The following is a 24,578-nucleotide window of genomic DNA, read 5'->3' on the forward strand; positions in this document are numbered from 1 at the left end:
TACTTGATTTAGACATAATAAACTTTAGTCTATGTTCCTGCACACTTGAACAAATATTAACATATCCAATTGAAATTTTAATACCTTATTATCATCAAAACTTAAGAGACATAGTTAAACTTATTTTTGAAAAATTAAATAATTTAACTACCACAATAATGAAAGGAGCAGTAATTTTTTTTATTGACTTATCTAATGACAAGTCAGCGCCACATCATCAAAATTGATGGAGCACTGATTTTTTTATTGACTTTCATAATGGAAGGACTAAAAAGTTGATTTTTAAAAGAAGGGGACTAAAACTAATTAAGCTCATACCACACCACGTCTTGAGCATAAAACATGTGCTTAATATATGGTTAAAAAAAAAAACATGACTTTTAAGAAAAAATACATGGTTTTCAAAAAATAAATTACTATCATAATATTCTATAAGCAATAACTTGGAGAAAAAAACGTGTTGATTGTATTGTTAATAATTATAAAAGTGTGAAGAGTTTCAACGTTCCGTTCTCTCTCTCACTTGATTTCCACATGTTTCCAATTTTATTTTGTTTCTTTAAGTGATTTCTTTTATTTGCATATTCGGCTTGTTTTAACTTACCATCTTTATGGGTTGTGTTTTTGATTTAACATCTTATTGAAGTGTTTATTTATTTGATGTAGGTTAAAAAATTATCGTTGAGCAGATTAGAATTTAATCAATGATTTTGGTTTCGTCAATGTTGCAGATCTTGTTGTTGTCTATAAGTGTGAGTTATATGTCCCATATCGGATAAAAAAGTAAAGGATAAACACTTTATAAATAAGAGGACATATAAACTCATTGCCTTAACGTTTTGGGTAAGAGAGTGTGGTGTCTCTCTTGCTTGTATGGTTGTTTTAACCTTGATGTGAACGGTCTCTCGAGCTCCCTCATGACCCAGATCTAAAGTTATGAAATATTTGGATATACCATGTTTTTTTATAATATCACCGCTGCTCCCCTTATAAAAATCATTTAGAAATCAATTAACAATAACTAGAGGACAATAACAGCCACTTTCAAATTAAACAAATCTTAAAAAATATCGCAGTACTCGTGCGTGACAAAACATAGTAATATATTGCTAACCAGCAATAATAGTTTCTCCCCACAAAACACTACTCTATTAATAACACCATGTATCATAGTACTATATATTTATATATTGCTACCAACAATTGCTTCTCCCCACATAACGCTACTCTTCATCTCTTACCATCATCAACCGATCATTATATTAGAATGGAATCAACACCTAATTTTGTGAAAAGGGTGCTTAGAGAAGCACTTGGCGACGACGTTAGCGATTTCAAACTACTGGTATTTGCTGTTCATGCTTTTATTCTTGAATCAGGGTTTGTTCGTGTGGATCACGTTTCAGGTATGGCTATCAGTATCTCTCATCTTATTGATGACATGTCTTCTTCTTCAATGATATCCTTGAGGTATACTCTTCCTGAGATTCTTACTAATGGTTCATCTCATTCTTTGAATTTGAAAATTCAGACATTAGGGCATTTTGTGAATGTTTATGGTTCATTGTATGATGATGTTGGGTCAAGTGTACATATGGTTTATTTAGATAAATGTAGATTTGCCAAGCCTTTAGAGTTTCTGCTGATGTCAAATTCTGAATCTAATGCTTGTGTTAATGTTGATGGTGATAAAGATGAAGTTTTGGAATTGTGGAAGATAGTGAACGATAGGCTTGCATTTCCACTTTTAATTGATCTTTGTGATAAAGCTGGATTGATTCTTCCACCTTGTTTTATGAGCCTCCCAATGGAACTTAAGCTCGTAATATTTGAGTATCTTCCTGGTGATGATTTGGCCAAAGTCTGTTGTACTTGTTCAAAGTTGCAATACCTTGCCTCAAATGATGAGTTATGGAAGAAAAAGTTTGAGGAGGAGTTTGGACAAAGTGTGAATGGTATGAGGTTTTATAAGAGCTTGTATGCTCAATACCGGGAAACAAAGAAGAATTCAGAGCAATCGTTTTCTTTTCGAATTCCTCGGACTCGTATTTTGAGATACTTTCAAAGGAGAAGAGGTGGTGGTTAGTGTCATCTTGGAGGATTTAAAAGAATAATCCGGTGATTCCAAGTGTTAGGAATGAATCCTTGTTAACCTTTGTGTGGAAAAGACCTTGCTAGAGTGAATGATGTAATGAGTTTTATAAAATATTAAAATGTATTAGGTCTTTTGGTGAAATATATTTACTTGCTCACAAGTCTAAATAAAATATTCATTTAGGCACATAATGAAAAAAGTATGAATTTCATTTTTCCTATAAAAAATACTTACTCATTATATTTAGTTCCTTGCAAGTATTTAACTATAGCTCTCCCTGAAAAGTGTACTATTTAACTAACTGCCCCTAACAATGATATGTATTTATTTATATTTATTTTTTTCCTACAAAAGAGGGCCGAAACCCATAGTGATATGTATTTTATTAGGGTGTGTTTGTTTTAAGTTTATTAAACTTATTTCTAAGAATATTATTCTTGGGAATATAAATAAGGGAGTTTTATTTCTGGACATTTAAAAAAAAATGTTTGGTTAATATTTATTTATTCCCAAAAACTATTATAATAGGAAGGTTAATGGATAGGTACAATTTATTCCTATATTTGTGGGAACTTTTTATTCCCAACATTTTCCATGGAAATATTTTTTTCTTAGGAAAATTTTACACCTAGAAATAAAATTTAATAAATTTATAACAAACATTAGAATGTACATTCCTATCATTTTATTCCATGGAATATACAAATATGAATTATAAAAGGAGTTATTATTTACAAAATTAATTGTAAATACTAATTGAAAACAGAAATCCCTATATATAAAATGAGCACAAACATTTTTAAACTCATCATTAACCTAACTAGTGTGATACCCGTGCTAAGCACCGGAAATTAAGTACTTGTTATTATTTTTACTCAAGGAACTAACATACTTATCAAAGTTTAATAAAATATTATTTCAAGTTGAAAATTAATTTACTCAAAGTTAGTGAATGTTTTAGTTATTTGATATATAAATCAGTACAAATTTAAAGTATTTTTAATATAAAATATATATTTTTTTGACAAAACATATGACTTATAATATTGTTTAGTTTTTGTAAAAAATATTATATAGTTGTATTAAGATATTTTAAATTAAAATTTTATCCTAACTAATAAATTGTTTCAGGGGTTGAGTAGTTTAAATGATTTGAGTTAAGGATTAAGGAGTTGAAGGTAATGGGTCAAAATTAAATGAAGGAGTAAATATTAATTTAACAACTAACTATTAACATTTTTTATTAAAAAAAAAGGACAAATGTTTCGATCTCTCTGACATAATTACATCTGCCCCAATAATATATTACATTGACATTTAATAAAAAACATAGATTTACTATTGTCAAAATGGTTTTTCGATAAGATCTAGGGTAACCCATGTTCCTAAGATAATTGTCAAGGCTCTAAAGATATAGATACCCACTTCGAACCAGTACCAAATGTAGAAATATATTTATATGTAACATGAAAGTCTCTAAATATTATCCCTACTTTTGACATATTTTTGAAAACATATTCATATTCGTAATCCTTAAACAAATAAGTTTCCCTCTTATCTTATTTGTGTTTTTTAAGTTGTTGTTGGGGAAACATGGAATGAATAATACATTTTATCGTTTAAATATTTGTCTTGCTTTTTTTTTAGGGATAACATGTCTCATGTTATTTTTACGTATTCATGACAATATCTGTCTTGCGTTTTTTCTTCATCTTCATCAAAGACAAATATTTATTCTATACACTAATTTTAACTAATTATTTACTGACAATCATTTTTCTTATGCATGGTTTTTATTTATATCACCTCATATTCTTTAATTTCATTAACAACTAAAACTTCATTGATTTCCATTAGTTACAATAACACATTACTATACAACTCACCCGCACGACGCATGGATGTACGATCTACTTTCTTTTTATTCATGAAAATGAAACCCCACACACGAAATACAAGCAGTGCATGCATATTCAAAGTAGAAATATAAAGAACATAAAAACAAATTTTTTAATAGGAATTATTTTAGGCTTAATATAATCAAGGCGTGTCATATAGATGTTGGCAATTACTCCACTCTGGAACTTTAAGAAAATCCATGTGCCACTTGGATTTTTCAAACTTAATGTGAATCCAAACATCCACTAAAACCTCGGTGCTCAAATTGGAACAGGATCAACCAACACTTCTTTAATAAATGTCTTCATTAGTCCGTTAGAATCCGTGTAGTTATCTTTGTTTTTGTAAATAACATCCATAAAACGCGAAAGATTGAGAACACAAATCATAAAAGGCATTGGAACTTTGGTTGGCCTAAGACATTCTTCATTTATATCTTTCCAAACAATTGTCATACAATTTTTGCATTCTTGAATAGCAGCTTCTCTAGACATATCAAATTGCTTCATATAACAATCTAACAATGAGCAAACATGTCCTCTTTTCTGTTCAAACTGTACATTAGCCTGCAAAGAGTTGCAGCGGCGTTAACAATTTCATCCATTATATTTTATAAATACCTCACTGGAAACAATTTCATCCATTAGCCTGCAAAGAGTTGCAGCGGCGTTAACAATTCTTGGCTCATTTGATACCCAACTGAAGATCTCCTTTGTGGTTATGTCACCCATACCAATGTAAGACGTTAATATCAGCAAAGGGTAAGCACCTGATTTTTTTGATATGCGCATGTACTCTTCTATTGTTGGTATATGGTTTTCATTCAGCCATCTCGCCTCTGTCATAAATGCTTGGACTGACTTTTTGAACTACCATCATTAACAGACAACAAATTTAAATACGAGGACACTCATGTTTCTTATATAGGAACCTTTTACTTAATTAGTCCAAAAAAAGGTTAGCGGTTTCTTGGTCTATCCTTTTCTTATTTTAAAAATCAAGATCTGATATAGAGACTAACTAATCTAAGGGCTCTCATCCAACAATTCACTTGTATGGACTTGCCCACCGAAATGGGCATAGGGGAAATTGAAAGTGGATCGTTGAAAGGAGCACACACCAAAAACCCAAGCCAACACCACTGGACACTAACACAAATGGTTTTTTAAAAGTACATATTTATATTGTTTTACTTACGAAACTGAACCACAAAGAAGTGAACAGTAGAAATTCCCAAAAAATAGTTAAAAGTGCATAAAAAAATTTGTGGCCCATACTCTGTTACTAGTGGGTAATTAGAAAAAGCAGAAAGTCATACTTCAGTTTTGTAGTAGGCAAGGGTATATATCCTTCCTTCTTTTCTAATTTCTTTCTCTATTTCTTCGTAAACTGTTAAGAATGATCTATATATAGGCAGATCCCTCGACCTCTTATTGATTTCTCAACCGTGGCAGCGCAGGCTTTAAATATCACGCTTCTGGTAACGCCCTTACCGGACAAGCGTGTTTGGAAGCATGCTACTGATGGCGTTCTTACTGCTAGGCTTGCACATCTGTTTTTACGGCCTACTCTTGTTTGTCTTGATTGGCCGGCTGTTATTTGGAGAACTTGCATTCCTCCCTCACATTCATTTGTTTTCTGGAGAATGATGTTGTCTAAGCTCCCAACTGATGAGAACTTACGAATGCGGGGCTGCACCTTAGTTTCGGTTTGTGTCCTTTGTTTCAAGCAGGCTGAAACATCATCTCATTTATTTCTTGAATGTGACTTTGCGGTTTCTGTTTGGAGATGGTTGAGCGTTAAATTACAATGCAATATCTCGCTGCTATCTTTCTCCTCCATTCTTGATTGCATACCGCAGCGCTGCAGCTCTCAGGTTTCAGATGTATTTGCTGCTGCCCTCGTTCATACGGTGCACACTATTTTGTTGGCAAGAAATGCAATTCGGTTCAGCTCTTTAAAAACTACTCTTCATAACACTTTCGCAAAAATTTCTACTTTGGTAACCATGTCGGGTGTAATTTCTACCGGTAATTGTGTTATTGGTGATGTTGATTTGTTACATAGCCTGTTAATTCCTCCATCGCACCGTCGTGTTAGGGATATTTTTTCAGTTATTTGGAAGCCTCCAACAATTACTTGGGTGAAGGCGAACACGGATGGATCCGTTATTGGTATTAATTCTTCTTGTGGGGGAATTTTTAGAGATTTTACAGGCGCTTACTTGGGCGGCTTTTCTAGCAATCTTGGAGAGGGAACCGTTTTTGAAGCGGAGCTTACAGGTCTTATGCTTGCTATGGAATATGCGGCAAGACATATGCTTTTAAAAATCATTCCGCCATTCTTATGCGTTTCAGAAACCGTTGGCATAATTGCATGCAACTTGGTTTATTTGTTATCTGTTCTCATATTTACAGGGAAGGAAATTGCTGTGCAGACGCTATGGCTTCATTGGGACATGAATTGACTGACACTACTTGGTTCCACATTATGCCAGTTTCTTTGTCAATTGATTTCAGTAGAGATAGAAATGGGCTGCCTAACTTTAGATTTCCGTAGCCTTTTCTGTCTGTTTTTCTGTTTTGTTTTTTGCTTTGTTTTGAGGGTAATGGCCCAGTCCCCCCTCCTTTGTACAGTTTTCCCTTTTTTATTAATATTACTGCGTATTGAGAGGCGGTACAGGATGGGAGCTGCTGTTGTGTGCCAACCTAGTTGGGATGTTTCAGCTTCTCCCTGATACCTCACCTCTCTGTTTGCCTATATAGATATTTATAGTAAACTTTAAAGAATTATACTAATTCCCATTGTACGCATGTTGAACTAAAACTTTTTTAATATATTCTCAAGTTCCTGCATGTGTTAAAAACCTTTAAAATATATTCTCAAGTTTCGGCATGTGTTAATTTGAGCATTTATTTTTGAACATTGTTGACCTAATTGCCTGTCTTATTTTAACTCTAGCTACTGGATCTAGATTTGTTTTTTTATATATTTATTTCATTAATTTGGCATGTACATCATATATAAGTTTAATATTTATTTCAACCTCTAATTTTTAAGGCAAAGCTGTTGGTGTGCGCACGCAACAATTGTTGACATGCATATAGTATATGCATTCTTAGAAACATGTGATAATTTGATTATCTTCATAATTATAAATAAATAAGTTCCAATTTGTGCTTGTTATCTTTTCATCATATTCCTCTCAACAAAATAAAAAATATTCTTTTCAACTTTTCGTTTTTTTCTTATAAACTAAAGGATTAATTGTTTGAATTGACCATGCAAAATACGCAATGTTGAAAAATGACTCTGTAAAACAAAAAATAGAGATTCTTTTATTTGTTTTACCTTATAATATACGCGTGGTCCAAAAAAATGATCTAGAGATTGAATTTTTTCTTGGTTTTTTTCGGATATCTTTAATTAGGATGTTAAAACATGGTTTTACACACAAAAGTTAGATTTTTCCGACTAGGGACAGATTTATCATGAAATTTTATTACCCATAATTATGAATTTCTTAAACAATTCATAATTAATTTGTATCTCGTTTAAAAACATCAAAATTTCATGGTGAAGGTTCTTATCATGTTCTAACCATGCCTACAGAATTATATAACGAAATTTGATCCGTGAGTATACACTTACTCGGAACAAAATTGCAATTTCGCACGTTTTTGTTGAAAAATAATAATCGATCGAAACATCTTTGAAAACCTACAAAATTTTTGCAGATCCTTTTTTTGTATTTCTATAAATGTCTCTGCAAACAATCAGCTCAAAATTAGTTTTTAGGTTAGTGTTTTCATTTTTTTGTTTTTTGTGTTTTTGACGCTTTAAAAATTCATAATTAATTCAACCTTAGTTGAAAAATTATAAATTTTTGTGTAAAGTCATATTTTAATGTCCTAAACATGCTTGAAAAAATTCAACCTCTAAGAAGATTTTTTGGACTTCAACTATATCACAAGGTCAAAAGCCTATACTTGATGCTTATTAGGCCAAAAACCACTATCGAATAGTGCCCCGATTAACATATGATTCAAAAGGTAGTGTATGATGTATCGTCAACAAAATACAAAACTATCTATACGCCCATCAATGAGAAGCTTTAGATTCCTGATAATCTTTAATGTCTCCGACCATCTTTACTCTACGATGGTTGATGGATACAAAAATTGCCGTACAAAACAGTTTTCTAACGACTCTTTAGGAGTTGTTCCATAAGTTCTATGGAAGGATCCTTAGACCACCACTCAAGTACACAATTATTATCCTTTCAATACATCTCACTCTTGCTGTCTTACCTAAATAAGTGTCGCCGTGTTTGCAAGTGTCTCCCGAATTGCATAGCCATGGTTGCTGCTCGACAAATGTCAACATTATGATCACTTCAGGTCATTAGTGAAAACTAAATTCTTAATAAGGATGAATGAAAAAATAGTCTACACGAAACTTTAGCAACAGACAAGGATATTTAATTTTAAGAAAGAAACAAAGACTAGTCTTTAACGTTTTTTAAAGAATCTTATTAGTTTTGCATGTCTTAAAGCAACCAAACAATGGCATTTGTTTTTAAAACATTAATTATTTATTAAAAATTATATATTTAATATTTATTAAATGTACAAATTCTAATATAAACTTACTATTTTCAACTTCTTAAACATGTGAAATTTTACACATTATGCAAAAATCCTTAGTTTATTAATATTTTGTTGAGGGAAAGGTTTCAAATGGAAAAATGCTTAGTTTAATGTCCTAAACATGCTTGAAAAAATTCAACCTCTAAGAAGATTTTTTGGACTTCAACTATATTACAAGGTCAAAAGCCTATATTTGATGCTTATTAAGCCAAAAACAACTATCGAATAGTGCCTTGATTAACATATGATCCAAAAGGTAGGGTATGATGTATCGTCAACAAAATACAAAATTATCTTGACGCCCACCAATGAGAAGCTTTAGATTCCTGATAATCTGTAATGTCTCCGACCATCATTACTCTACGATGGTTGATGGTTACAAAAATTGCCGTACAAAACAGTTTTCTAACGACTCTTTGGGAGTTGTTCCATTAGTTCTATGAAAGGATTCTTAGACCACCACTGAAGTACACTATTATTATACTTTCAATACTTCTCACTCTTGCTGTCTTACCTAAATAAATGTCGCCGTGTTTGCAAGTGTCTCCCGAATTGCATAGCCATGGTTGCTGCTCGACAAATGTCAACATTATGATCACTTCAAGTCATTAGTGAAAATTAAATTCTTAATAAGTCTGCACGAAAAAATAGTCTGCACGGAACTTTAGCAATAGTCTTTAACGTTTTTTAAAGAATATTATTAGTTTTCATGTTTTAAAGGAACCAACAAATGGCATTTTTTTAAAAACATCAATTATTTATTAAAAATGATATATTTAATATTTATTAAATGTACAAATTCTAATATAAACTTACTATTTTCAACTTCTTAAACATGTGACATTTTATACATTATGAAAAAAATCCTTAGTTTATTAATATTTTGTTGAGGAAAGGTATCAAATGGAAAAATGCTTAGTTTATTGATATTTTGTTGAGGAACAGTTTCACAATATCTATAATTAAATTTATTGCATATGTACTTCCAACATGTATAAATATCCATCCGATAATTTTTTAAGGTAGGCTTCCGGTGTGCGCATGTCGTAGTTTATCACATATGCACATTCTAAGAAACATATTCATATTCGTAATCCTGAAACAAGTAAGTTTCCCTCTTAACATATTTGTGTTTGTTAAGTTGGTACTGGGGAAACATGGAATGAATAATACATTTTATCGTTTAAATATTTGTCTTGCGTTTTTTTAGGGATAACATGTCTCATGTTATTTTTACGTATTCGTTACAATATCTGTTTTGCGTTTTTTGTTCATCGTCATCAAAGACAAATATTTAATTTACACACTAATTTTAACTGATTACTTAATGACAATCAATTTTCTTATGCATGGTTTTTATTTATAACACCTCATATTCTTTAATTTCATTCACAACTAAAACTTCATTTATTTTCCATTAGTTTCAACTAGCGGAAAGACGGGCACGCTATTGCACTAAGGCATGTGATCATTTTATTTTGTTTGTCAAACTCATGATTGAGGATTATTTCATTGTTTAGAACGAAAGAAAATTTTCGGAACTCAAACTCATGACTGCGGATAATCAATTATATTTATAAAAGAAATAATAAAAAAATAAAATCCTTAGTATTTTTAATTTTGGGTACAAATTTATTTTAACTATATTTAGAATTTCATTAATTTGGCATGTACATCTACATATATAAGTTTAATATTTATTTCAACCTCTAATTTTTTAAGGCAAAGCTGTTGGTGTGCGCACGCAACAGTTGACATGCATATAGTATATGCATTCTAAGAAACATGTGATAATTTGATTATCTTCATAATCTATCAATAAATAAGTTCCCCTTTGTGCTTGTTATCTTTGCATCATTTTCCTCTCAACAAAATAAAAAATATTCTTTTCATACTTTTCGTTTTTTTTCTTATAAACTAAAGGATTAATTGCTTGAATTGACCATGCAAAATACGCAATGTTGAAAAATGACCCTGTAAAATAAAAAATAGATATTCTAACCCTGTAATTAGAGATTCTTTTTTTTTTACCTTATAATATACGCGTGGTCCAAAAAAGTGATCTAGAGATTGAATTTTTTCATGGTTTTTTTTTTCCAGATATCTTTAATTAGGATGTTAAGACATGGTTTTACACACAAAAGTTAGATTTTTCTAACTAGGGACAGATTTATCACGAATTTTTATTACCCATAATTATGAATTTCTTAAACTATTCATAATTAATTTGTATCTCATTTAAAATCTTCAAAATTGCATGGTGAAGGTTCTTATCTTGTTCTAACCATGCCTACAGAATTATATAACGGAATTTGACCCGTGAGTATACGCTTATTCGGAAAAAAATTGCTATTTTGCACGTTTTTGTTAAAAAAAAAATAATCGATCGAAACATCTTTGAAAACCTACGAAATTTTGCAGATCCTTTTTTTGTGTTTCTATAGATGTCTCTGCAAAAAAACAGCTCAAAATTAGTTTTTAGGTTAGTGTTTTCATTATTTTGTTTTTTTTTTTTTGTGTTTCTGATGCTTTAAAAATTCATAATTAATTCAACCTTAGTTGAAAAATTATAATTTTTTGTGGAAAGTCGTATTTTAGTGTCCTAAACATGCTTGAAAAAATTCAACCTCTAAGAAGATTTTTTGGACTTCAACTATATTACAAGGTCAAAACCCTATACTTGATGCTTATTAGGCCAAAAACCACTATCGAATAGTGCCTTGATTAACATATGATCCAAAATGTAGGGTATGATGTATCGTCAACAAAATACAAAATTATCTTGACGCCTACCAATGAGAAGCTTTAGATTCCTGATAATCTTTAATGTCTCCGACCATCATTACTCTACGATGGTTGATGGTTACAAAATTTGCCGTACAAAACAGTTTTCTAACGACTCTTTGGGAGTTGTTCCATTAGTTCTATGAAAGGATCCTTAGACCACCACTCAAGTACACTATTATTATCCTTTCAATACTTCTCACTCTTGCTGTCTTACCTAAATAAGAGTCGCCGTGTTTGCAAGTGTCTCCCGAATTGGATAGCCATGTTTGCGGCTCAACAAATGTCAGCATTATGATCATTTCAAGTCATTAATGAAAATTAAATTCTTAATAAGTCTGGACGAAAAAATAGTCTGCACGGAACTTTAGCAATAGTCTTTAACGTTTTTTAAAGAATCTTATTAGTTTTCATGTCTTAAAGGAACCAAAAAATGGCATTTTTTTTAAAACATCAATTATTTATTAAAAATGATATATTTAATATTTATTAAATGTACAAATTCTAATATAAACTTACTATTTTCAACTTCTTAAACATGTGACATTTTATACATTATGAAAAAAATCCTTAGTTTATTAATATTTTGTTGAGGAAATGTATCAAATGGAAAAATGCTTAGTTTATTGATATTTTATTGAGGAACAGTTTCACAATATCTATAATTAAATTTATTGCATATGTACATCCAACATGTATAAATATCCATCCGATAATTTTTTAAGGTAGGCTTCTGGTGTGCGCATGCCGTAGTTTATCACATATGCACATTCTAAAAAACATATTCATATTTGTAATCCTCAAACAAGTAAGTTTCCCTCTTAACATATTTGTGTTTGTTAAGTTGGTGCTGGGGAAACATGGAATGAATAATACATTTTATCGTTTAAATATTTGTCTTGCGTTTTTTTAGGGATAACATGTCTCATGTTATTTTTACGTATTCGTTACAATATTTGTTTTGCGTTTTTTGTTCATCGTCATCAAAGACAAATATTTAATTTACACACTAATTTTAACTGATTATTTAATGACAATCATTTTTCTTATGCATGGTTTTTATTTATAACACCTCATATTCTTTAATTTCATTCACAACTAAAACTTCATTTATTTTCGATTAGTTTCAACTAGCGGAAAGACGGGCACGCTACTGCGCTAACGCATGTGATCATTTTATTCTGTTTGTCAAACTCATGATTGAGGATTATTTCTTTGTTTAGAACCAAAGAAAATTTTCGGAACTCAAACTCATGACTGCGGATAATCAATTATATTTATAAAAGAAAGAATAAAAAAATAAAATCCTTAGTATTTTTAATTTTGGGTACAAATTTGTTTTAACTATATTTAGAATTTCATTAATTTGGCATGTACATCTACATATATAAGTTTAATATTTATTTCAACCTCTAATTGTTTAAGGCAAAGCTGTTGGTGTGCGCACGCAACAGTTGACATGCATATAGTATATGCATTGTAAGAAACATGTGATAATTTGATTATCTTCATAATCTATAAATAAATAAGTTCCCCTTTGTGCTTGTTATCTTTGCATCATTTTCCTTTCAACAAAATAAAAAAATATTCTTTTCATACTTTTCGTTTTTTTTTCTTATAAACTAAAGGATTAATTGTTTGAATTGACCATGCAAAATACGCAATGTTGGAAAATGACCCTGTAAAATAAAAAATAGATATTCTAACCCTGTAATTAGAGATTCCTTTTTTTTTACCTTATAATATACGCGTGGTCCAAAAAAGTGATCTAGAGATTGAATTTTTTCATGGTTTTTTTTTTCCAGATATCTTTAATCAGGATGTTAAGACATGGTTTTACACACAAAAGTTAGATTTTTCTGACTAGGGACAGATTTATCACGAATTTTTATTACCCATAATTATGAATTTCTTAAACTATTCATAATTAATTTGTATCTCATTTAAAATCTTCAAAATTGCATGGTGAAGGTTCTTATCATGTTCTAACTATGCCTACAGAATTATATAACGGAATTTGACGCGTGAGTATACGCTTACTCGGAAAAAAATTGCTATTTCGCACGTTTTTGTTAAAAAAAAAATAATCGATCGAAACATCTTTGAAAATCTACGAAATTGTGCAGATCCTTTTTTTGTATTTCTATAGATGTCTCTGCAAAAAAACAGCTCAAAATTAGTGTTTTCATTATTTTGTTTTTTTTTTGTGTTTCTGATGCTTTAAAAATTCATAATTAATTCAATCTTAGTTGAAAAATTATAATTTTTTGTGGAAAGTCGTATTTTAGTGTCCTAAACATGCTTGAAAAAATTCAACCTCTAAGAAGATTTTTTGGACTTCAACTATATTACAAGGTCAAAACCCTATACTTGATGCTTATTAGGCCAAAAACCACTATCGAATAGTGCCTTGATTAACATATGATCCAAAAGGTAGGGTATGATGTATCGTCAACAAAATACAAAATTATCTTGACGCCCAACAATGAGAAGCTTTAGATTCCTGATAATCTTTAATGTCTCCGACCATCATTACTCTACGATGGTTGATGGTTACAAAATTTGCCGTACAAAACAGTTTTCTAACGACTCTTTGGGATTTGTTCCATTAGTTCTATGAAAGGATCCTTAGACCACCATTCAAGTACACTATTATTATCCTTTCAATACTTCTCACTCTTGTTGTCTTACCTAAATAAGTGTCGCCGTGTTTGCAAGTGTCTCCCGAATTGCATAGTCATGGTTGCTGCTCGACAAATGTCAGCATTATGATCATTTCAAGTCATTAGTGAAAATTAAATTCTTAATAAGTCTGCACGAAAAAATAGTCTGCACGGAACTTTAGCAATAGTCTTTAACGTTTTTTAAAGAATCTTATTAGTTTTCATGTCTTAAAGGAACCAAAAAATGGCATTTTTTTTTTTAAACATCAATTATTTATTAAAAATGATATATTTAATTTTTATTAAATGTACAAATTCTAATATAAACTTACTATTTTCAACTTCTTAAACATGTGACATTTTATACATTATGAAAAAAATCCTTAGTTTATTAATATTTTGTTGAGGAAAGGTATCAAATGGAAAAAAGCTTAGTTTATTGATATTTTGTTGAGGAACAGTTTCATAATATCTATAATTAAATTTATTGCATATGTACATCCAACATGTATAAATATCCATCCGATAATTTTTTAAGGTAGGCTTCCGGTGTGCGCATGCCGTAGTTTATCACATATTCACATTCTAAAAAACATATTCTTATTCGTAATCCTTAAACAAATAAGTTTCCCTATTAACATATTTGTGTTTGTTAAGTTGGTGCTGGGGAAACATGGAATGAATAATACAATTTATCGTTTAAATTATTTGTGTTGCGTTTTTTTAGGGATAACATGTTTCATGTTATTTTTACGTATTCATTACAATATCTGTCTTGGGTTTTTTCTTCATCTTCATCAAAGACAAATATTTAATTTATACACTTATTTTAACTGATTTTGCATGCAAGCAGCTGAATCTTCACAACATATATTTTTTGACTGTCTTGTCACATATCAGCTTTCGGAGTGGCTTGGAAAGGGGACAGACCAGATTTTGGACTGTGCAAATTGGTGTCAGCTTCTTATGGGGAGAGTTGGCATCTGAAGTAAACTTGACCATCAGACTTTGAGTTCTGCTATAATTCACACCTTAGGGGCCATTTGGATTGAAAGAAATCAACGGTACTTTCATGGCAAGAAACACGCCATGACCACACTTTTTAACATTGTTCTGGCAGAAGTAAAATTAAGCTACACCTTAAGTTTGGCTAAGGTGAGTCTGCTATGCTAGACTACAAAATAGCAAAACTGTTCAGAATTCCTTTCAAAATCCAGAGAGTTGTTTTGGTGTCTGAAGTGGTTTGGAGCCCTCCCTATGAAGGAGTCATCAAGCTTAATTGTGATGGCTCATCTGTAGGTACCCAGCCTTGTGGCTCTATTGGAGTTGTTCTCGGAGACTCTCTCTCTACTTTTCTTGGGGCCATATCCAGCAACATAGGCTATGCTACACCTTTAGAAGACGAGTTTAGTGCTTGTATGCTAGCTATTGAGAAGGTCAATGCGCTTCATCTATCTCATATTTGTCTGGAAACTGATTCATTAAGTGTGGTCAAGGCCTACAATAAGGATATGGGCATACCTCGGCAGATGAGGGCCAGATGGATAAACAGCAGGAAATTTTGTGACAACATTTCATGTACTTGCAAGTTCATAGAGAGGGCAATATGGTAGCAGATGCATTAGCTAAAAACGGACAGGGCCTCTCTTGGCATTCCACTCAATGGTAGCCTTCAACACCTTCTTTCATCTTTGCTCTTCTATCTAGAGACATATTAGGATTTTTTTTTTTCTTTCTAGAATGCATATGTCTTGATTCTTTCTTCCCTTCTGCTTACTTTGAGAAGGGTTTGGATTTGCTTTGTTGTTTTTTTTTTTTTTTTTTTACTGTTTTGATTTCTATTTTGTAAAAGGTTCAGACCTCTCCTGGGTTTATATTGCATTGTTAACTTTATCAAAAAAAAAAAAAACTGATTATTCAATGACAATCATTTTTCTTATGCATGGTTTTTATTTATAACACCACATATTCTTTAATTTCATTCACAACTAAAACTTCATTTATTTCCCATTAGTTACAACTAGCGGAATGACGGGCACTATCGTGCCCGTTTGTACGCTCTTTCTACTGCACTAACACATGTGATTATTTTATTATGTTTGTTTGTATAGTTTTGATTAAAAATTTTAAATTTTTAAATATTATGAAAATTATTGATATATTGATTTATAAAAAAAATATTGTCAAGGCATATAACAAAATTATTTTTGAACTCAACATATTTTAGTTTTCCTGCATATAAAATTAAGGTAAAATAATGATCATTTATTGTTTATTCTAATAGTAATTAGTTACATCATAACATAAGTGTGTTATGTAAAAGAAACATCATAAATAAATGTATAAATGACATGTTATGTAAAAGAAACGTTGTTATGATTGCAATAAAAGAATATCTTTAAAAACTACATTTTTCGTAAAGTCTCCATCTTCCCCTTCTATTTTCCTTTCTTTAATGAGAACTTTTGTTGAATTTTGAGAAACTCCTCTTGAAATTGCAACATATAATTGACCATGGCTGAAAACATGCCGTGGAAAATAGATTCCGACATTGAAAAATAGTCTGCCCTTGTGACTTATTTATGGTAATAGAAAAAGTTAGTTTAACAGGAAACTGTTTTCTTCTAAGCACAATGGGAAGTCATGAACTCACATTTGTTTTTCATTTAATTCTGGGCAAGAATGCTCTTTTTCCAGCATTGCTTCCTGTTAAGATTTCCACATTCAACATATTCTTAAATAAACCACGACATAACAATCGTGTTCCATTACACATGCCATATCTAGGGTCTATGTTTCGCAACAACATCAAAGGTGCACCTTTTTTTTATCTTTAAAATATGTGATGGGATTCTTCCTTGAGCAGTTGAGTTTAAAAATTCATGTTGATATAAGTTATGAGTATTCCCTTCAACCTCGTTAAATGACAACAAATTATGTTATTCTCCTGAAAACTAATTGATAATTATGTTATTAATTATTGAACATCATCATTTGTAAGTGTAATTATGGCTCTTTCAACCATATATAAATTATGATATTACTCCTCGCTTATGAATCACATATATTCCTCATATTAGATGTGTCTGAACACGTGTTGCATCCGTATCCCGTATCCACTAATATAATTACCCTAAATTATGTGATTCTCTCAAATTATCAAAGTTACTGGCGTGTCAGTATCCATGTTGTATTTGGTGTCGGTGTTCGTATCCATACTCTTAGCGGTCCTCTCTTTTTATGCTCTCTCAAATGGTGGCTTGAAAGTAACCAAAAACAAAAGATGGTGGTTTGAAGCTTTCTAGTGTTTCTGTTTTTAGTTGTTGGTAACATGAGTGTGATTATCGTTTAACAATTTTGTATTGTTTAAATGGTTTTAACACTTTGATTTCACTATATTTTATTGGATATTGAACGGGGGGCATGGGAGCAGTTTATCAATTGTATACATGCAGAACGTTTGGAATCACAAATGAAAAAGCAATGCTTTTATTCCTTTAAATAGCAGTGGAAGGAGCTTAACGGAAGGTGATGTTATTACTTATTTTCCCTTTATTTAATAATTAAAAAAAACCACAGTTCTCTTTATATATAAAAAAAAGTCACGCTATCATAGTTTGTATAAGCAATTATAAACCAACAAAGTCAAATAATTCTTAAAATTAATCATAAATAATTTGAATCATAATCGCTTATAAACCAGCAAAGTCAAATATATAATCGACAAAATTAATCGACTTTGATTAGTTGTAACATGAAAGAAAAAGAAAAAAAAAACTTAACAGGTTAATTCCGAATTCTGATGCAGAGGGGTTGAGAGACGTTGAGAAAAACTAAACAATACGGGAACGGACTATTAACTATGAGAACTCTACTTATTAATATTTATTATAGTGCTAACAAAACTTTTTCTAAAATATTTTGAGTCCTAATATTTTTTTTAGAGGATTTAAAGTCCAAACATTAACATTATTTTTTGCTCACGTTTGTTATTAATATTTTTTTACAAGATTTAAAGTATAATCTTTAACATTATATTTTGTCCACGTTTGTTACTAATCTTTAAAGTCCACGTCCGAGGGTAACCCTGCTGCCTTGGGAAAACTTAATTTGGAGCTCCTCTATTCCGCCTTCTCACTCATTTATTTATTGGAGATTCCACCATGGTAAGATGCCCACGGACGAAAACCTTAGGAGTCGTGGCTGCAATGTTGTATCAATTTGTAATTTATGCTTGAAATCTGAAGAAACACCCGAGCATCTGTTTCTTCGATGCCAATTTTCTAAGAAGCTTTGGGAGTGGTTTGGTGGTAATCTCAATCGGCCAATTGACTGTTCAACAGCTGATTCGCTTCTCTCTTGTGTTCCGGCGAGTTGCTCTTCCCAAGTGTCTGATGTTTTTGTGGCAGCAATCGTGCACACTCTGCACACTATTTGATGGGTTAGGAATTCTTTGCGTTTTACATCATTCTCGCCTTCTTTACATTCAGCCAAAGTTCGTATTCACCATTTGGTTGCATCGTCTGGTAACCTCTCTAAAGGTAAGTTTTGCAATCTTATTTTGCTTTCCTTGATGCTTTGGCGGTTTCCATTCATTGCCGCACTGTCAGAGATATTATTATGGTTCTATGGAAGCCACCATCTGCTCCGTGGCTGAAAGTTAACACAGATGGGTCGGTGGTGGGTGGTTTCGCGGCTTGTGGTGGTCTGTTTCGTGACCACTTAGGTACGTTTCTTGGGGCCTTTTCTTGTAACGTTGGTATACAGTCTGTTTATTATGCAGAGGTTCTTGCTATTATTTTAGCTATGGAGTTTGCGGACCAGAAAGGGTGGAGGAATATTTGGATTGAGGGTGATTCAACAAGTGCTCTTATGATATTTTCGAACCATACCTTGGTGCCTATGATGCTGCGTAATAGATGGCATAATGCTATCACTCTTGGAATACAAGTTATTTCTTCTCCCATTTTCCGTGAAGGCAACTGTTGTGCAGATAAATTAGCTAATTTGGGGCATTCCATGATTGGTGAGGTTTGGCTTGACACACTGCCGAATGATTTGAAGGCTGATTTTTTTCGTGATAGATGCGGTCTCCCTAATTACAGATTTCCATAATCTTTTTTCTGTATTTGTCTGCTTTCTGTTTATTTTTCTGTTGCGTTTTCTTTGGCTTCTTGGAGGGTTTTGGTCTAGACCCCCCTCCTTTTGTAAATATTTTTTCCCCTTTTTTTAATAAATTTTTGTTGAGTGTGGCGGTATACGACGGTGGTATCTTGGGGTGCCAACCTAGTTGGGATGTCGATGACGTCTCCTGATGGCTGACTTCACTCCTTGCTTATCAAAAAAAGTCCAATCTTTAACATTATTTTTTTCTCACGTTTGTTACTAATATTTTTTTAGAGGATTTAAAGTCCAATCTTTAACATTATTTTTTGCTCATGTTTGTTACTAATTTTTTTTAGAGGATTTAAAGTCCAATCTTTAACAATATTTTTTGCTCACGTTTGTTACTAATCTTTTTTTAGATGATTTAAAGTCCAATCATTAACAATATTTTTTGCTCACGTTTGTTACTAATCTCTTTTTTAGAGGATTAAAAGTCCAATCTTCAACATTATTTTCTGCTCTCGTTTGTTACAATTGATCAAAGGCTAAGGAAGAGTAACTTATGTAACATCCCGTTTTCCCAACTTGAAAATTTCATATATAAATCAGATTATTTCAACATAAACGGAATGTCACACTTCTTTTCATAAAATCATAAACAGAATAAAATAACTATTTATCTTTCAAATTCAACAATATATCATTTATTACATCGCAGCGGAAATTATTTCAACGTTTAAAACAACCTTGGCACAAAGGCCTGAATGTAAATTCTCATAAAATAATTCCAACAACATGTTCATGAAAGTTCATAAAATAATACGTAAGGAATAGAAAGCAACAACAAAATTCCCATCCCGTTACGTATCAGAGCAACCCTAAGACGACGACACGTGAGAGAGTCCTCTCACTTCAACAACTATTCTTGATTTCCTGCAAGTTACCCAATTGTAAAGGCAACATTTCCAAGCAGAAGGGGTGAGATTTCACATTCAATAATAATAAGCATATAATTCATCAAATGCATTTAACAACTTAAGCTTCATCAATTAATAACATTAACTCTTCATATAATACTTCATTAAATAATCGATCAACTTCTAGTCATCATTAATATCATATTCATCACCTCTTATACATTCATCATATAACAACATAATCATCACATCATAACATCATCATGTAACATAAACATCACATCATAAACATCATCTTATAACATCATATACTTCACATCATAAACATCATCATATAACAACATAAACAAAAACGATTAATAAATATTAATACTTCGGATAGTTCTTCATTAACAACTCATTGATAAATTACAACTTAACGACAACGACAATGCGACTTCAACAACTTAAACTCGACAAATGCAACTTCAACTTCTTAATCATGCATGTGGTACCAACCAGAGCATCAAGCCCCCAACGTATTGAGCGTAAATAGGCTCATAGGGCATCAAGCCCTCAACGTATTGAGCGTAAATAGGCTCACAGGGCATCAAGCCCTCAACATAATATGTATAAATATACATTACAGGGCATCAAGCCCTCAACTTGAATGAGTATGCATGGACTCAACGTCTTACAACTTAGAAACATCGACCTCTTATATAAATCTAATAATTTGGAACAACATCTTTCATCTTAGACCGACTCATGCAGTTTAATTAATATACAACAACAACATAGGCAACACATAAACATCTCAAGATATAACAATGTCAAATAATAATCAATCATCAACTTAAGCATCTTATATAATTCACATAATGCATATACAAATATATCACATTACTAACAACATCAAATCATATTCATCAACATATACATTCATATAATAATTCATCAATCATTAACAACATCATATAACATCATATTCATCAACATATACATTCATATAGATATTAAATCATCCAACAAGGATATTCACATCAAACCAAATTAGATCCATCACCACGTAGGTTAAATACTCTTAAACCCCTTAATTAAAATCCTAATACTTCTAATTTTGAGTTTTGGAATTATTCCATAAGTTATGGATTAACTTAGAAACGGTTATGCTGAATTTTCATAAAATTTTATTAAGACCTACTTGGAGTATTTTCATCATATCTCAAGAACCAAAAATCTTTTTCACGTCACACCGAAGCTACTGGAAAGCTAACTCAATTATCTACAACTTTCATGTTTACACCAAAGGCCAATTCCAAACGGAAACGTGTGAAAAATACGCAAGAACATGAAATAGGACGTGTTGTCAGAGAGCAACTCGGGAAAACCCCACTTTTCACCCCAAAATACCAATTTTAACTTCTCTATGCCAAAATTTGATCCAAAAACTTGTCTAACCATTTCTATACATGTTAAGGCACTCAAAACCATATAAAACATTGCACTAAAAATAATCCATGATCTGAACATCAATTCTACACAAATTCAACGGATTTTCTACTCTATTAACAACCAATTACAACTTCAAAACCTAATTCCCAAATTTCCATAACTACAACCTACAACATGCTAAACTCAATTTCAGAATTATACAACTTAGAATTAGAGAAAGTTAGTCCCACACTTACCTTAACAAATCGATCCTTGGTTTTCTGACTTCTCACTTTCTCCCTTTATCTCCCAAAAACAGTTTGCACCTTATTTTTTAATTCTAACTCTCCCCTTTTATATAAATCCTTAACCTTCTTATTTTCTCTTATTTCCAAATATGCCCTTCAAGTCTCAATGTTCTATTCTAATATATATATATATATATATATATATATATATATATATATATATATAATATTTCTATAACAAATAACAATTATCTCTATAAGAAATATATTTCTATAACATATATATATTTCTACACCAAATAAGAAATATATTTCTACACCAGATAACATATATTTCTACACAAAACAACATATATTTCTACAACAAATAACTTATATTTCTACAACAAATAACATAATATTTCTACACAAAATAACATATATTTCTACAATAAATAACATATATATTCTACAACAAATAACATGTATTTCTACAACAAATAACATAATATTTCTACTTATTCAACTAAACTCTTCTAATTTCCAAAACAGCCCCCACAACTTAATCTTATTTTATTTTCAAATCTTATTCTATTAAATAATAAAATAAGCCACTTAATAAATCAACAACACCTCACAAAAACCATATAAATCACAAAAGTCATAAAAATAGACTATAAACTCAATAAAATAAATAAATATTAAAATAGTGCATTACAACTTATATTAATAAAATAATAAAATAATCTGGAAATATTGTTTTTTGTGGAAGTAATAAAATAATATGGAAATATTGTTTTTTGTGGAAGGGATATGAAAATATTTGGCAATCTTTGTGGGTTGTATTGAGGCGAACAACACAGATGTACAACATAAAATCGGCTGATAAAAAAGTAACATGAGTTTTTGTTTTGTGCTAGTTTTTTGTGAGTTTGATTTGTGGTTAACGGAGGTAAAAGAAAGTTAACGGGGACGATTAGTGACATGGATTAGTAATCTACTTGTTATTTTATAATTGCCTAATAGTAAGAACAATTCATAAGGAATTGTGTGTAAGTTTTCTCTTTAAAATTAAATTTATTCTTATATATTTGTTATATGGGTTATTTGTATTTAAAATTAAAATAAAAAATTAAGGGAATTTTTGGAAAGAAAAGTCCAACCCAAAAGCGTGCTGAAAGGGATTGTTTACTTTATATATAATATAGATAACACATTACCATACAACTCACCCGCACGACGCATGGATGTACGATCTAGTTTCTTTTTATTCATGAAAATGAAATCCCACACACGAAATACAAACATTGAATCCTTATTCAAAATTGAAATATAAAGAACATAAAAACAAATTTTTTGATTGGAATTATTTTAAGCTTCATAATATCAAGGCGTGTCATATAGTTGTCGGCAATTACTCCACTTTTGAACTTTAAGAAAATTCATGTGCCACTTGGATTTTTCAAACTTAATGTGAATTCAAACATCCACTAAACCCTCGGTGCTCAAATTGGAACAGGATCAACCAACACTTCTTTAATACAAGTCTTCATTAGTCTGTTAGAATCTGTGTAGTTATCTTCGTTTTTGTAAACAACATCCATAAAACGCGAAAGGTTAAGAACACAAGTCATAAAAGGCATTGGAACTTTGGTTGGCCTAAGACATTCTTCATTTATATCTTTCCAAACACTTGTCATTCTATTTCTGCATTCTTGAATATCAGCATCTCTAGACATATTAAATTGCTTCATATAACAATCTAACAATGAGCAAACTTGCCCTCTTTTCTGTTCAAACAGTACAATAGAAAATAAATAATGCAAGTGGTCATTTCGAGTGAAAGAAAGCAATTATATGTTAGTGAGAAGTTAATTTTGATATTTCATAAATACCTCGTTGGAAACAATTTCATCCATTAGCCTGCAAAGAGTTGCAGCGGCGTTAACAATTCTTGGCTCATTTGATACCCAATTGAAGATCTCCTTTGTGGCTATGTCACCCATACCAATGTAAGAGGTTAATATCAGCAAAGGGTAAGCACCTGATTTTTTTGATATGCGCATGTACTCTTCTGTTGTTGGTATATGGTTTTCATTCAGCCATCTCGCCTCTGTCATAAATGCTTGGACTGACTTTTTGAATTGCCATCATTAACAGAAAAAAATTTAAATACGTGGATACTCATGTTTCTTATGTTGACTAAAAGGTGTGTGTTTTTTTGTTGTCGTAGGGACTAGAAACGAAAATTTTAATATTTGTAGGGACCTTTTACTTAATTAGTCCAAAAAAAAGTTAGCAGTTTTTTGGTCTATCCTTCTTATTTTAAAAATCAAGATCTGATATAGAGACTAACTAATCTAGGGGTCCCATCCAGGAATTCACTTGTATGGACTTGTCCACCGAAATGGTCATAGGGGAAATTGAAAGTGGATCGTTGAAAGGACCACACATCAAAAACCCAAGCCAACATCACTCGACCAACAAAAATGGTTTTTTAGTTTATCCTTACCTAACTATAGCCAATTTTATAAAACAAATACATATTTATATTGTTTTACTTACCAAACTTAACCGCAAAGAAGTGAATAGTAGAAGTTCCCAAAAAATAGTTAAAAGTACACCTTGTGGCCCATTTGGATTGAAAGAAATCAATCGTACTTTCATGGCAAGAAACAGGCCATGACCACACTTTTCAACATTGTTCCGGCAGAAGTAAAATTAAGCTACAACTTAAGTTTGGTTAAGGTGAGTCTGCTATGCTAGACTACAAAATAGCAAAACTGTTCAGAATTCCTTTCAAAATCCAGAGAGTTGTTTTGGTG

General features: G+C 31.2%; 3 protein-coding genes across 3 annotated transcripts; 1 reads left to right on the top strand and 2 right to left on the bottom strand.

Moving 5' to 3' along the window:
* The first annotated feature begins 1,173 nt into the window (after positions 1-1,173).
* On the top strand, positions 1,174-2,266 carry LOC25498397 (putative F-box protein At1g23770). The gene is made up of 2 exons (XM_024770163.2): positions 1,174-1,406; positions 1,695-2,266. Exons 1-2 carry the CDS (start codon positions 1,268-1,270, stop codon positions 2,084-2,086), a joined length of 531 nt encoding a protein of 176 aa, XP_024625931.2. The 5' UTR covers positions 1,174-1,267; the 3' UTR covers positions 2,087-2,266.
* Positions 2,267-4,176: 1,910 nt separating this feature from the next.
* Positions 4,177-4,821, bottom strand: LOC25498398 ((-)-germacrene D synthase). The gene is made up of 2 exons (XM_024769980.2): positions 4,615-4,821; positions 4,177-4,548 (listed from the first exon to the last, which is right to left on the bottom strand). Exons 1-2 carry the CDS (start codon positions 4,783-4,785, stop codon positions 4,255-4,257), a joined length of 465 nt encoding a protein of 154 aa, XP_024625748.2. The 5' UTR covers positions 4,786-4,821; the 3' UTR covers positions 4,177-4,254.
* Positions 4,822-23,258: 18,437 nt separating this feature from the next.
* LOC120577043 (probable terpene synthase 2) lies at positions 23,259-23,873 on the bottom strand. The gene is made up of 2 exons (XM_039827946.1): positions 23,649-23,873; positions 23,259-23,543 (listed from the first exon to the last, which is right to left on the bottom strand). The coding sequence occupies exons 1-2, from the start codon at positions 23,871-23,873 to the stop codon at positions 23,259-23,261; spliced, it is 510 nt and encodes a 169-aa protein (XP_039683880.1).
* Positions 23,874-24,578: the final 705 nt, after the last annotated feature.

The sequence above is a fragment of the Medicago truncatula genome, chromosome 7 (genome assembly GCF_003473485.1).
Source record: "Medicago truncatula cultivar Jemalong A17 chromosome 7, MtrunA17r5.0-ANR, whole genome shotgun sequence".
NCBI lineage: Eukaryota > Viridiplantae > Streptophyta > Magnoliopsida > Fabales > Fabaceae > Medicago > Medicago truncatula.